We start from the raw sequence: 16415 nt of genomic DNA, 5'->3' as shown, positions 1-16415 counted from the left end.
AGGCTATGATGGCGCTGCAGTGATGAGCGGCCGGTTACGGGGCGTAAGAACAATAATCGCAGAGCAATACCCGAGAGCGCAATTAGTACACTGTGTTGCTCATGTTCTCAACTTAGTTTTAGCGCATTCATGTGAGATACCAATAATACGTAACTGTATCGGAACCATTAAGAGCGTAATAAACTTTTTTCGCCTATCACCGCTTCGCGACGGACTTTTGAAGAAAATTGCGGATCAAATTAATTCATCTCATTCAACGCTTATCTCTCTTTGTGAGACACGATGGACCGAGAAACACGTGGCTGTCGAAAGATTTGCAGAAATGGTTCCTTACAATATGACCAAAGTTTAGAATAAATTATTTGGTTATGTGATTAAATAAAAGGTGTTTCAATTTTAAAACAAATTATTTGTTCTTAAGATGAAAGAGTATTTTTGTTTAGTGTACCTTAACAAATTAGGTATAAAAAAAAGTTATTTTGTTTTCCACCTTTTATTTTATGTTATTTCTTTTTTTATGTTATAAACGAAGCGATTTTATTTAAATAAGGAGCGATAATTATGTTATGTTTATTTTTAGTTCAAATATCAGAGACTGAATGATTTATATATATAATATTTAAAAATAAAGGCTGATTGATTAAGACTGACTATTTTTTTCACGAAAACATGACCTTATATATTTTTTTTTAATTTGCGGACCCCCCCCTTATCAAAGCTATATATACGTCCGTGGAGACCATTACATGGTCCCATTGCGGATGAAAGAAAACGAAAAAGGAAGGAGTTCAAAATAGCTCTTAAACACTGCCAAAGCTCCTCTGAACCAACAAAAATGGATGATATCGTAAAATCACTTGACACGAAGCAGTTTGCCCAGTTCTGGAAGAAAAGCAATAACCTGATCAAACCAAAAAATCGAATCGCCAGCCAAATTGATGGATCTACAAACACGGAGGAAATTGCTAATACTTTTAGAAGAACCTTTGCAGATATTTCTGGAAATGAAATACCGTCTGTCCCTGATATTATGGAATTTGATGGACAAAACGTTTACCTCTCTGAAAGCAGTATAATGAAGGCCATAACAGGCACTAAGGCTGGTAAGTCTCCGGGACATGATAACTTAAGTATTGAACACATAAAATACGGAGGTAGATACATACCCAAACTACTACACATACTGTTCAACGCAATACTTAAACACAACCATATACCGGGTGCAATGACGAAAACGATTATAACTCCAATCCTGAAATCGGGACAGCCTGACATGACTAACTCCAGCAATTACCGGCCAATATCTTTAGCAACTATAACTGCAAGATTATTTGAAAGGGTAATATTAAATGAGATAAATGATAAACTAATGTCTAAAGATAACCAGATGGGATTTAAATGTAGACTATCCACTAATATGGCAATATATACTGCAAAGCAAATAATAGAATTCTACAAGAAACGAAAAACTACCGTATACGGGTGCTTCTTAGATCTAAGTAAAGCCTTCGACAGGGTCTGTCATAAAACATTATGGGATAAATTGAAAGCTAGGAATATACCTACCTCATTTATAAACATACTATCCCGATGGCACTCCCAGCAAGAAAATTTTGTACGGTGGGCAAGTACATACTCCCAGCCGATATATTTGCGGTCAGGAGTAAGGCAAGGAGGGTGTATGTCCCCCATTCTATTTAATGTATACATGGACGAGTTGTCAAGTCGCCTGGACATCAGAACGGGCTGTCGTGTTAACAGTATATGTATGAATCATATAAGCTACGCGGACGACATGATCCTCCTAGCTCCGTCGATCAAGGGATTAAGATTACTCCTAAACATTTGTGAAGAATATGGAAAACAGCATAATATGATATACAACCCGAAGAAGACGGAATTGATTGCGTTCCACCACGGAAAAAGTCAAGATACAAGTAATATGCTCCCCGTATACCTTAACGAGGCAAAAATAAATACATGTTCGAACGTGAAATACTTGGGGCACATTATTAATGAAAACCTATCGGACGATGGCGATATCGAACGACAAAGGAGAAGCCTTAGCATAGTTTCTAACATGATTGCCCGCAGATTTTGCAAATGCAGCAATACCGTTAAAAAAATACTGTTCAACGCATTCTGTACTGGCCTGTATACTTGTGAGACATGGTGTCACTACCGAACTTGCTCGATGGAACGACTCCGAATTCAATATAATGACGCCTGTAGAATAATATTTGGATACCGAAGATACAGCAGCGCATCGACAATGTTCACGGAACTAGGACTGAATGGATTTGCCGGCCTGATGAGACACCGGGTCACTGGAGCCAGGATGCGGCTAATGGCCTCTGCCAACACGTTGGTGACCGCAGCCTACCAGCACCAAGCGCCACTCCTGAGTGAGCGCTGGGCCCAAGCGCACTCAAGACCACACCCTGCATAGTTTTCCTTATTTGATAATTTATTATATCTATTGTACAAAAAAAATGTATATCTATATGGGACGTGTGGGATTGCACAAACCTCCCCACATCCTGGAATAAAAAATATTATTATTATTATTATTTTTCAAGAATAAAAAAACCCTTTGCGTTTTGACATTATATAAATGAAAGAAAAAATACCTTATTTTGAACCACTTTATTAAGTTATATAGGTCGACCGGTTTCAGTTGCACTAATTCTTCAGGACAATGGACATGGACGTGGATAATGGAACATGCTAGATGCAAGACAGTTTATATTTCCATTGTCCTGAAGAAGGTTGGGTGCAACCGAAACCGGTCGACCTATATAACGGAATAAAGTGATTTAAAACAAAGTTTTTTAAAAAATTAATATGCTCAAAAAACATTCGTCGTCTGCAGTTCGTGCCTATCCAACGAACGACGATTTATCGTTTACTGGCACCCGGAGGGTTAACTTCGAGTGTGTTCACTTTTAACAAGAACTTTACGGCATTCTAATGGCGTTCCGTAATCATCGTGAATTATTATTATCTACTTATTGTCATGTTACGAGTGTTTAGTTTTGCCCGTCCAACGTGCTTTGTCTCCGAATGAGCACCCATTATGTCTTCAGCTTAGCGATAAAGTGTAATGGCAGTTCAACACTGAAGAGATAACCGATATAAGTGCATTTTGCATGTGCCTGAAGTAAGCGCAATTTTTCCTCACTTCTGGCGATATTGATAAAAAAAATCACAGTAAAATTGTAGAATTCACAATAACATACGCGCAAACCATTGAAATAAAAGTTCATACAACGAGATGGAAAAACATACACAATATAGATTATTAGGTTCTAAGTTTGTATTAATTTTATTTTTCCTAACCTTCACACAAGAAAAACATGGACGCCGAGGCTGTCAAAAACCGTAAAATTTTGAACTTTGATTGAAAAAAAAATTTACGTTCGATGCATCATTTTCGTCTCCGCCGACATAAATAGTCGTCTCTTGTAGTAATGAATCTGAAACCAAATGTTATTTTTTTTAAATTGCTTATTAAATTTCGTAAATTTAAATTTTCAAATGTCGGAATTCCTCCTGGTTATCGAACAGGGTCGATTGATTAAAGGATTTATCGATAATGTCGGTAAATTGTCATTGTTCTAGAGCTTTACTGCCGATCGTCGACAAACAACAGCTCACAACATGTTCTTAATGTTTTCGATGTGAACTATTGTTTGTAGGATGACAATTTATCGACATTACAGATAAATCCTTTATCGATTGACCGTGCTAGATGCGCTGGAACAGATAAAACAAATGAATGGGCCTGTCTGGGGCCCAGGTTTGAAAGGTCTTATGTAAATTGGTTTACTTTTGAAATCGGAATAGTTCACACTTCTAGGGAATATGTGTTCAATGTTTTGCAATAATGGTATGGCGTGTTGTCTATCGGGACAACAGTCGTCTGGGCAATTCTATTATATAAAGTAACTGCTTTAAGATTTGTATTCTGTCTGCGATTCCTTTGATGTGGTTTAGATTTAAGTCTCTGTAACAAATTTAAAGGATAGGACCTCACATGCAATGTTTCACGTTCATACGGCAAAACTTCAGTGATATAAATCTACAATTTTGTGCGAATACTAATAATTTGGGAAGCGGGAACCATTTATTGGATAACCAACACTTACTTCTGCCATAGGTGATTCGCTACTTTCGTAAGTTTGTAGGGGTGCCCGGGTACATGGTGTCTGCTCACGTGGTGGACCAGATCTGGAGAGACTGGTTGAGGGGGACCATTTAACCTCTCTAGAATGACTCTTTCAACCCATCGCACCGCAGTGGGAGCGATGGATACGTCCGTCACTTCTGGACCCTCTGATCCCTCATACCCTATCATAGGTCACCTCAAGTGGTTTGGTAAGTTAGGTGACTTAGCAAGGGTGCACGGGTTCGTGGGTTGAGGTTTGTCTATGTCTTGGCAGCGAATGAGGGTGGGCCAGGTAGAGGTCTCTCTCTTGAGGGAGACCTCTACCTATCAACTGGCACCGCAGTGGGAGGGATGGATACGTCCGTCGCTCTTGGACATAATGACCCCAGATTCCAACCCACCCCTAATACCTTTTTCTTTCCCTGAACTTCCTCTCCTTCCTTTCTTCCTTCGACACCGTTACCTTTAAGATGACATTGGCTCTCCTGTGTGAAGTTAACGTTAAAAAAGGATTTTATAAACAATCATAACATAAAAAAGAAAACTAGAATTGCTTTCAACACAAATTTGAATGTAAACAAAAATGTTCCATTCTCACTTACAGTTTTTTACACTCGCCTTACATCGTAAATCTCTAACCCATTTGAATTTCATAAACACAGTTTTGTATTTGTTGACCGATTGGACAAATATTTGAATAACGAAATACGTCCAAAATTCATTTCTTGTTTTCTTCTTTAATGATATGTAAATATTAAACTAAAATAGTGTAATATTATATTAAACATCTTTTGATAATAATAATTAATAATCACTGTATGATTACTTGACTAAAACTAACCAAAAAAATAATACAAATATGTTGAAAATTTATTCGATTATACGAATATGAAATGACTTTTACACGATTTATGAAGATATTACAAGAAGATAAAGAAAAAGCTGTGACCGTCGATACTAGAGGTATAATAATCACAAAAGCACTCGCGTAGTATGATTGTTGGATGGCAAATGCGATGTTGCTGGATTAAAAAAACAGGATTAAAGTTTTATTAGTACCAACTCGAACACAAGCTTTTACAGTCTTTATACAATATTTAACAAAAACACTATTGAGGTGATTATTTATTATTATCTTACCCCGCTAGGCGTTGCTATAGCTCAGTATGTCTGTGCAGATAGAGAAACAATAGCGCGTGTTGCTTGTTTTCTAAAAAAATGTATGTTTGTCCAACAGATGGCGAGGTTTTTAAAAAAAATCATGTTTTTACCTGTCACAGGTGACGTCTATATAATATATATAAAAGCACACACGTATTCGAATGCAATGTCAAATTTTCAAAGCAATCTGTGAAGAACTTTCGAAGATTTAAGCTTTTGAACAAACGAACATTAACATTGTTGTATATAATGTGGATTATAGATTATAAATTAAGGCTGTAAGTGTGTAATTTAACTATGGGTAATTCTATTCCTGTGTAATTTTGTTCACACGTAATTCCGTCCGTGTGTAATTCATCAGTGGCACGTGAAATTGACGACTGTGTAATTTCATCATGTAACCCTATATGACTAAGTAATCCCGGATTATTGATATCACAAGACTAAATACTGAATGTCATTCAGGCTTCAAGACAAACTTTCCTTGCTTCTAAAGAACATCTAAATACATATATTATGACCTACATCCTAGAATTTTAAGAATACTACTGAATAACGACACACTGCCAATATAAGAGAGATATTCCCACGGTTGAACTAATGTCGTGAAACCAACAAAAAATCCATAATCCCGGGATTAAGGCAAACGCAGCACCGGGATTATGGTGTTGAAAAAGGTCCGGGATTCCATACCTATCTAAGGGTTTAAATAAAGCTTTTATTAAATTGCCTATTGGTTGCCTTCATGAACTATAAGACCTCCTCCAACATCATTAACAAGTTAGATAAACAGTGTTTCTTGTTTTAAAACACAAGTAAACAACATTAGCAGATTAGATAAGCATGTAGCAAGAATACCAAGTGCCTTTGGTCATGCCAAAGCTATAAAGAGTTCAAAGTACCGAACACTTTCCCTGCAGACAGCATCCAACAGCCACTCTCCTTTCGGTTTCAATGATGCCATCTTTCACTGAACCGTCTTCACTGTATTTTATTGCATATACTCGTACCATCACTTTTTGAAGTACCTAATAACTTGAAACTGAAAGTGAATTGGAATTACATCTATTTGTATAGTTCGTTCCCTTCTAATGAAGCATATCAGATCTAGCAGAATTAAATTGGAAAAGAAGTTTGATGTTTCACGAAGTTAATAATTTCCAAAACATACTATTTATATATATATATAATATAATAAAGTTATATAATTATTATAACTTCCATCGGAAGTTCAGAATTTAATAGCCTCAACATAGTTCTATGCCATATCAAGAATCATGAAATTTATTCGATCATGTAAATTGGAAAATATTTGAAAGTGTAATTTTGGACAAAAGGCACCTTTTAAAAAACTTATAAATTATAATTACAATATTTTAATATTGTAATTTTAAAAACAGATGAGGCAAAAAATGACAACATTATGTGAGTCAGAAGCCTCGTTAATAAATAAAATTAAAAAAATAATAACAATAATATAGTGTTTATTGCCTTAATTTTTTGTAACAAACAGAGTTAATAATTTCCTCACTGGGATCTCCCATGCTGAGGATTTCATTTACATATTACAAATATAATGTTTTTTTTAAATAATTATAAATATAATATTATGAGGTATGATTTGAGATTTTCACTGCCAAAAGTATAATAGTGATTTGTTTTTGGGGTATTATGCCGTGTTGCGCTACCTCCTTCTTTAGTCAGCGTTTCTTCATTCTCTCTTTAATTTCTTACATACCTCTTTGATTTCTTACATTCGTCGGTCAGGTTTTTCCATAAACCTAAAAACGTTGAACAACAAAAAAAACAATTGTATTGAATTTTTTTACACAAAAAATAAATTTAAGTTTACAATAACCAATTTTTATTGGACAACTTTTGAAGATTGTACCCATCAATGTAATATATCACTGACAAAGATAATATTAACACATCTAAACGAAACATGAAACAGAACAAGACAAATAAAATAAAAAGATAACTGTCTTAACTGAGAATCGAACCCAGGATCTCTATCTTATCGGGACAACGTCTTTATCCACTCGATCATTTGGACCTAATTATTATCCGTCATTTTTGTCGACCTCATATTTCAAATTCCGACTTAACAATATTATCTTGCCACTAATTTCTACCAAGTTTTTGGCAGCTATCTTTTAGAATGAACATAAAGTTCTAAAGAATTGGTTTGTAACCTAGATAATTTCTAGGATAAACACATCCGATTTTTATTTATATGGGATACATATTGACTTTTTCTAAAAGTCTAAATGATATTATTATTTTTTTTTATTTAAATAATTAAATTAATTAATTAACTAAAAAGGTTTTAAAGGTTAAACCCATCAAAGTAGAAGAAGATAATACTAACAAATGTAAACGAAACATGAGACAGAACAAGACGTATTTTTTACAATAACCCGCTGATTTATGCTTTACGATAATTTCTACACAATACGAAACTGTAGAAAATAGAATTATAATGTGTCTACAAAAAATTCCTCGTTTATCCTTATCATATAATTCGTTGTTTTCTTCTCATTTTAAGACCTTGCTTCTGGTCCCACGATATTTAAAACTTTCATCGAATTATAACACTTTCTCCAACAAAAATCTGTGAAATATATTTTCTTTGTTTACTTAAACTTAAACCAAGCCCAATATTTAGTTCAGAAACTGCATAACTATGTGCAATAGTGCATTGTCAAAAATGCCCCGGACAGATAAGGTAAAGAATGCAGAGATTCTTCTTCGAAATATTACATTTAAAAAAAATCAATCTGTAAATTTTTTTTTTACTATACTAGAAATTTTTTAAATGTCCTTAAAAAATGGTTTGACTGAGAATTTAAACTTTCTACCCAGGAACTGGAGTCGACAAATCCACTCGCAGGACCGATATTTATTTCGTATATTAACTGCTGTAATCGCTGCTGTATATTTCGGAGATATGTGTGTATATCCGAGTGTTTACTTGATTGTCACCAAAAGATTATAGATTGCATTGTCATCAACAATGAGTATATCTGCTGAGTTTCAGCTAGATAGGATATCGGGAAGTGGGTTAATTCCCATTTCTAAGATTTGCATTAATTTATTACCGAAAACAAAATTGAAATTTAAAAAGGAAACTCCAATGGTGCCGAAGGCATCAATGATGCTAGTTTCTCGTAGTATCTTTCAATAAAACAACGGTAAAATATGTGTAGTTATTGTCCAACATCCGATTAAATAGGGCGAGGTGGAAAAAAAGGAAAACAGTGAACTGCAAAGTGTATTTCTAGGATATTGTTTCAACTATAATTCCTAGCCTACAGCCCACTGCAAACTGAAATGTACAGTTTTAAGCAATTGTGACTACCTCACAGTATACTGCAATGTATAGTTAAATAAACTTATGACTATGCATCTTACAATCCACTGCAATGTGTAGATAAAAAGAAAACACCTACTACATTATAGTGCACTGCAAACAGAAATATACAGTTCAAAGCAATAATTGTGACTATCTTACAGTACACTGCAATGCATAGTTTAAAGGAAAACTGTAACAACCTTACACTGCCCTGCAATCTCTAAATACTATTAAACAATGTCGCTATCAGTGTCTTGTGTGAAAAATATGACTTAAAATTATTTAAGAGCGTACTGCAAAGTAAAAGACATAAAATTTAAAAAAGAAATTGCAGTGTTTAGTAAAAAAATATAAATTTATTGGATTTGGACAGATTTCGTACATTCTGATAATCTCCGTGAAATTATGTTTCATGTAATTTAAAATCTATTTGTTACTACGGCTGTGAGAAATTTAGCATATTTTCCGTGCTCTGTCGCTTAAAGAATTACGTAGAGACCTTAATCTTGAAAGTCGTCAAGGCAGAAAATCGAAAGCAGACAGAATGCAATGGGAATGTCATCACCACAACATCTCTAATATTAAATGTTGTAGCTACATAATATAATAAGCTGTGGATAATACAGATAATACTGTAAGTAAGGTGTACTAAGCCGATGGAAGCATAATGAAAGAGATTATAACCCGGATACTGAGATCTGAGATGACTTTGCCGTATTGGGAATATGAGAAATGTGACAGAGAAAGTGAAATAGGATTATTTTTTTGTACACTAATCTATTATGACTTGATAGAGCTTGTTTTGTAGCTGGCTTATCCGATAATATGGTGATTATCGAATCCTGAAACTTATTGCAGTGTCACTGTTGCAAGTTTTAAGTTTTTGTGTGAGGGAGGGGTTAATGTCTTGCCATTTCTAATACTGCATCTTACGTAGGCGAAATCAATCGACGCAGTTAGAATCGATTAAGAGGAAGCTACAAGCCAAAAATGTGTATATTCTTGGTTTACCTTATATCGTAGGTAATAGGCATTAAAATCGCTTGACAAACGGAGTCTAGAAACTAATAAATAATTTTATAAGAAAGCAAAAAAATTAATCAAGTGAAACTATCACAAATAATCTTAGCTATAATACTGTATTCTTTTAGTTTTTTCCTTTACGCGTTCATACATTTCTATTGAAAAAAAAATTAGTAGCTTACATTTATATTTTTTTTTGAGTAATTTATTTTTTATTTGTATTCTACTCAAGCGAAACGATAGGAAAACCTTCAATTTATCTAAAGCATATTTTTGGTATTCATAATGTAGGTACATCAATTCGTTAAAAAGATTAATCAAAATAGTGATTTATCATAAAGCTTCGCCTTAAGAGAAACACACAAGCCTAAAATACATATAATGTTAGTATGCCTTATATCGTAATGAATATAGGTAACAGGCATAAAAATCGCTTGGCAAACGGAGTCTAGAAACGATTTCAAGTGCAAGTATTTGTACTTCGCGCTTATATTTTGTATAAAGTAATTGTACTGGACACTAACGCTAGCAACGTCGTCGGCTGTAAATTGGCTGTGACTTCCCCTTGAGAGTACCTTGGGTAAGGGTTTGCAAATGAAACACAGACTTCGCGAATGTCGTCGGACAATTACCTAGCCTCGATTCTCGACGAAGTCATTCCACTTGAACAACGAGTGGTTCGAACCACTCGTTGAATGATTCTTGACGTTTATGGTATGTACCTTCGACGAAGAATAAGAATATCGACCAATGTATGTAACTTTCGACGGCCCGGATTGGAGAACCGATATCGTTTGGGCCAGTTACTTGCCTATTTATTGGGCTAAAATTAAACAGTTTCTACACGTGTTCATGTGGAACAATTATTCTCATCTCTAAACAAGATGCGTGGGAGCATTGAGAAAACCAAATCCTATTTAACATATGATACGTGTCCAGTGATAAACCTCATAAAGAATTCGTCATTATTAAATTATATTTTAGGTACATCCATCTGCTGTCCAATATAGAAAATAACAAATTTATTTGATTTCTACTTAAGGGAAACGAAAGGAAAATCTTCAATTTATCTAAAGCGTGCGTGCGTACGCTTTGGATAAATGTACGCCAGCCTAGGAACGTAGTACTGCACACGTTGCGTGCATGGGCCCAGTATGTCCTTACCTTTATGAAGACGTATTAATGTTTGTTTTGTATTTCCAGCGCCAATCTGTCTGCCCGAGAAGGGTACAGACTTCCTGGGGCAGTTCGGCTGGGCGGCGGGCTGGGGGGCCCTGAGCCCGGGCTCCCGGCTGCGCCCCAAGACGCTGCAGGCCGTCGACGTGCCCGTGCTGGACAACAGGGCCTGCGAGCGCTGGCACCGCGCCAACGGTGAGATTGCATTATTACAATATTACCTGCTGCTACTATAATACAAGGTGTAACCACGGATTAACAGCATGTAACCAAGGGGTTTAAGCAGCTGTGCGCTGATGTAAGACCACCATTCAGAATTGAAACATTGCTTGAAATGGCTTCAGGCAACCACCTTCCTCTTCCTTATCCTTATCGCCTTCCCCTCCCCGCTACATACCCTACAATTGGGAATGTCATCGTCTCAATGTGTTTTTATATATATTTGTTTTGAATATTAATAGCAGATAGAACTTTGTTGTTCCAAGGGTATAAGATGTTTGTCTCCTGCTTGCGCGTTGGGTTGTATGCACGTATGACAAAGGATGCAACAATATAAATAAGGAATTTGAGACAATCCCCGCATATCATTGCCTACAATTAGTCATTCAGACCCTGTCAAAACTAAAATCATTTAGTGCGGTGGCGTTTCGATTTAAATTCCCGGCGATATTTTACGAAACACGATGTGTAGGGAAAAGTGGGGTTGGTGTGTACACTTTTTAAATACATCAATTTAAAATTGCATTTATACTATTTGAAGATTCACCTGAAATACCTATACAAGTTGAAAATATCTCCCGAGTAAAAATAAATGCCACCAAAGGGAGTGGAACCCGCAACCTTCTGATTGCCAGTCAGGCGCTCTAGACTCTAGACTACTGGGCTATTTCCGCCGTCAGCGGCATTTATTTTAACTCGGGAGATATTTGTGCCATGCATAAAAAACCCTGTCATATAAACATTAGTTTTACATTATAAATAATCGTATTTTCTTCTCATCTCCTGTAAAAATAATCGTATTTCCTTCTCATCTCCTGTAAATGTTACGTATTTGTGATGATTTCTTTGAATAATTTGATAACTAATTAAACTTTGTCGTATTTTAAGTAACGCTATTCAGTTTTGCTAATTGACTAATTTTCCAGTATTTTTTTTAAATAGCCGCCACGGGACTCGACACTTGCAGATGTGAAATACCGAAATTGATTTTTATTGAAGGAATTAAAATTAAAGTAAACACGACTTTATATTTTTGATAGTAAAACAATTCTTATTATTAATCAATCAATTATTACCAAGATACACAAATGAATATATTACAAATTAAAAACTCATCATTATTTAGAATAGATCCATTGCCAATTGTAGTGAGAAGCAAATGTACCGCACAGAGCTTTTGTGCCCGGGCGGAAAGAGCCGCGTGTCACGAGGCTGGCCGAATCTGGAGTCGTTCGGTGCAAGAGCGTCGTCCCGCCTTGCCACGCTTGTTACGCAAGAGTCGGTAATACCCCCTAGGCGCGCAAAAAGATACTTCACATCAAAAATACACAACAGTAATAATACATAACAGTACAGTAAGGTAAAGTAAAGTAATATAAACAAGTGTATTTGTCTTTTGTTTAAATAAATAACATTGACTAACGAATCTCCGAAATTTTATCACCTGTAGTAGGGGTCCATAAGTCTACATGTATAAATAAGTAACAACATAGGTTAGGTACCTACGCGTAATGACGACACCAACGCAAGAAGAAACTGACAGCAATTTAGTATTTTCCTCTCATCTTCTGAAGTATGTGCAAATGCGAGGTGTTTGCGACGATTTCTTCAGTAATTTGACGTCTCTAATGTGATCCACTGCGGGTTACTCACGGCGCACGTCTCACGCTCCGTGATAATGAAATGGAAATTGCGTTTTTCTGTCACCGCCGTGCGACATTCATGTGTGATTATCTGCGTCGGAATAATAATTGCCGTAACTGTGACAATCACAATACAGTTTATTGTTCGGCCACTTTCTGTCGCTGGTAGGTGCAGAGACAATGTGCCATTGTGTGGCAGCAAGAGGCGAAATTGAAGTTGCCTACAAGACGGATGATTGTTGAGTTGTTAGAAGCAATAAAGCCAGGCGCTTCCAATGTCATTTCGAAATTAAATGCACCCATTACGGCGAGGAATTAAGTGGACTACGAATTTTGAATTGTTTTGACTTCTAAACGATCTCAATGGGTGGCGTCTTGAATCATTTTGCGGGATGGGTTAGGTTAGTTTAGGTTAGGTCTTTTATGTTTTCATACGTGACGTGTGAGAAGGGAGATTTTTATTTAAGCGTTTTATCGTATTATACGACGTGTATCTGGGACTCCTATATGTAAATACATCAGTAAACCCTCGAAAGGTTCAAGGTGTTTAATCATATTAATTAATTTAGTAAAAATGCTATCCTCAGTTTAAAAAAGAGTATAATTTGAACTAAACAAAGGCAAATCATTAAAGAGCACACTTTCAAAAGTATGTAAGCACACTGACAGTTGTTAAAATATTTTAATATTTGAAACTGTTATTTCGTGGTGGAATTCCATTATAAATATATATAAAGAACACAATTTTAAACTTTTTTCCACTTGTTTTTATTTGACCGTGACCGGTTTCAGCAAAGGTCAAATAAAAACAAGTGGAAAAAAGTTTAAAATTGTGTTCTTTATATATATTTAGTTGTTAAAATGGCTTTGAAATAGTTTGAAACACCCGCCCACAGTCCCCTCTTACCCCGAAGTAAGCCTACGATACAGTACACTTCTGCACAACTAATAATCTCTTTAAAATGATTCTACTGTATATGTTTGTTTCTTAAGAATGACCCCAATAGATAACCCTGAGGAACACCGCTCGCCTTCTACTGAGGGTCACGGTAAATGGCATCAAACCCCAATCGGATGCTAAAGAAATAAGGTTTTTCTGCTGAAAAAGCTGCCTTTCCGGTCTGTGTGTTATTCTGCTGATGAAATTGTCATCGCCGCTAACAATTATTGTTGTTGTTAACTTGTCAACTTGGTAAATCTCTATTTAGTGACAATGACTTGCAGCTCGTTGCTTGTCGACACTGATATGATATCTTCCCGTCACTTTCCAGTAGACACCGTGATAATAATAGTTGTCTGGTCACGATTGCTGCTTTGAAACCAGGGCCGGATTAAACCTAGAAGAGACTTCAGGCTCCAGGTTACATCATTAATCCTGTTTTAATAAAAACTGGAGGTGCCGAATTTCAGGACGAGTGTAAAACTTACTAATTTTCTATCATACTGAACAATAATCATAATCTGCTGAAATGATCAACATTATGATCAATGATCAATATCTACGATAGATGTGACTTGCGCGTGTATTCTATCTATGTCAAATGCATAAAATATCCGACAACAGATAAAGGCGGTCTACTTAAAATTGGGTCTATTTAAAATGGGGTCTACATAGAAGATGGCCTGTGGCAGAACAACGTCTGCCCGAGCCCACTAGTATTTTACAAAAGCAAAATATTTCCATTTTCAAAGCCAAAGGTACTGTATTTATTTACAGAAAAGTCTCCTATAATTTATTTTTTATTGTAAAGATCACTTATTTTGGTTTATGGAAAATATGAGAATGTTTTCGTATTTCTTTATTGAAATAAGGAGCTATCCTGGGTGAAATACATAAGATAGATACACTTTTTATAATAACAAAAAATATATGGTAAGACAGTACAATTTACAAAAACATAATTTACTAAGAAAATAGTGTCAGCCGGGGAACGGCGGACGATTTTCATTTTACCCCTGGCACACTAAGGAGTCCTACAAGGTGACACTGTCAAATGGCTAAGGAATTTGTGTGTATTTCCGCGTTGCAATAAAATCCATATAAATTGAACATTTCTGAACGTATCCAATAACTGAAAACTGTTTTTGAAAGCTAATAAAATACGCTTTCAAATTGTATTATTTGAAGTAAATATATATTTTGAAATATTCAAAATTTTAATGCAAGCATAAAAAGTTTTTAAAATGGTTCACCTTACGTTTTTTCCTATAAAAACTGAAAGAAAATAATTGATAACGAAAAAAATTACCTATTCTAATAGTCAAATGTATTATTATAAGCGGTGACCGGATAACTCGTCAAAATGACAATTCAACACACCTATGAAAAGTGCTATAAAGTTATGAAAAGTGATGAAACAAAAACTAGGTCTCCTAATTTTCCTTAATTCATTTTTAAATATAGTTTTGTCGAAAAGCCATCATCATTATGCAAATCAGGCAGTAGCAGTGGGCACCTACTCGAAATCTTAATTGCTTAGAAATTTAGAGAGAGGTGTCTTTACGAAATGCAAAACAAATATTAGTGAACAGCGAACAACGAACTTGCTCAATGTTTTGGGAATTTATTCATAAAATTCATGTTTTTTAATTAGTTTGTTCAGTAAAATAGTTTTTGTGTTTTGCGACCGCCAGACCAGGCACATTCATTTATTCTCACTTCTATAGTCCCATGGGGATTTTACATTGGGTACTTAAAAGGGACACAGTTTTTTACACATGAGTTAGTAATAAACAATAGTTTACAATTACATACCTTTTTACACATAGGTTAGTAATAAACAATAGTTTACAATAAAACACGTTTTTACGCATGAGTTAGTAATAAACAATAGTTTAGAATTACGAACTTTTTTGCGCATGGGTTAGTAATAAACAAAAAATTACAATTACATACAATTTAACACATGGGTTAGTAATAAACAATAGTTTACAATAAAACACATTTTTACACATGTGTTAGTAATAAACAATAGTTTACAATAAAACACATTTTTACGCATGGGTTATTAATAAACAAAAATTTACAATTACATAAATTTTAACACATGGCTTAGTAATAAACAATAGTTTACAATAAAACACATTTTTACGCATGGGTTAGTAATAAACAATAGTTTACAATTACGAACTTTTTTGCGAATGGGTTAGTAGTAAACAAAAATTCACAATTACATACATTTTAACACATGGGTTAGTAATAAACAATAGTTTACAATTACATACATTTTAACACATGGGTTAGTAATAAACAATAGTTTACAATTACATATATTTTTTCAAAGTAATAATAATCGAATATTTTCAGAAATATTATTTTGACATGAAAATCATTTAGGTAAGTTTTAAACATCGATTTTTTTATGTTAAAAATGTCAATATCATTTGTATAGTTGTTTGCTAAACTAATTAGGCGAGGCCAAAAGTTGGTAACTCGATTTTATGATTTTTTGAATTAGCGATGATTTTAATGTTTACATATAACAAACTATGTCTAGAATAAGTTTTGGTCCCCTCTTCCTTCATTAAGTTGGTTTTTAGTTACTACTTTTTTTATAAAACTTTGTAAATTCATTTTTTTATAAGTATTATTAGACAAGAAAAATATAATAAAAGCACTTACAAAAATAAGCATGTTTGTTTAATAAACAACACTCTATAAAGTTTTTTT

The 16415-nt window shown here is 34.7% G+C and overlaps 1 protein-coding gene across 1 annotated transcript in view; it reads left to right on the top strand.

Annotated features, from left to right (window-relative positions):
* LOC149410455 (uncharacterized) overlaps positions 1-16415 on the top strand; it is a 90131-nt gene that overhangs the window by 70897 nt on the left and 2819 nt on the right. The window contains exon 4 of the mRNA XM_089648252.1: positions 10911-11078. Coding sequence (XP_089504378.1) covers positions 10911-11078 — 168 coding nt within the window. The remainder of the gene's footprint in view (positions 1-10910; positions 11079-16415) is intronic.

The sequence above is a fragment of the Hesperophylax consimilis genome, chromosome 27 (assembly GCF_061612785.1).
Source record: "Hesperophylax consimilis isolate HC1 chromosome 27, BYU_Hcon_1.0, whole genome shotgun sequence".
Lineage (NCBI taxonomy): Eukaryota > Metazoa > Arthropoda > Insecta > Trichoptera > Limnephilidae > Hesperophylax > Hesperophylax consimilis.
The sequence above is the reverse complement of the archived record's forward strand: the minus strand, read 5'-3'. Positions and strand labels throughout refer to the sequence as shown.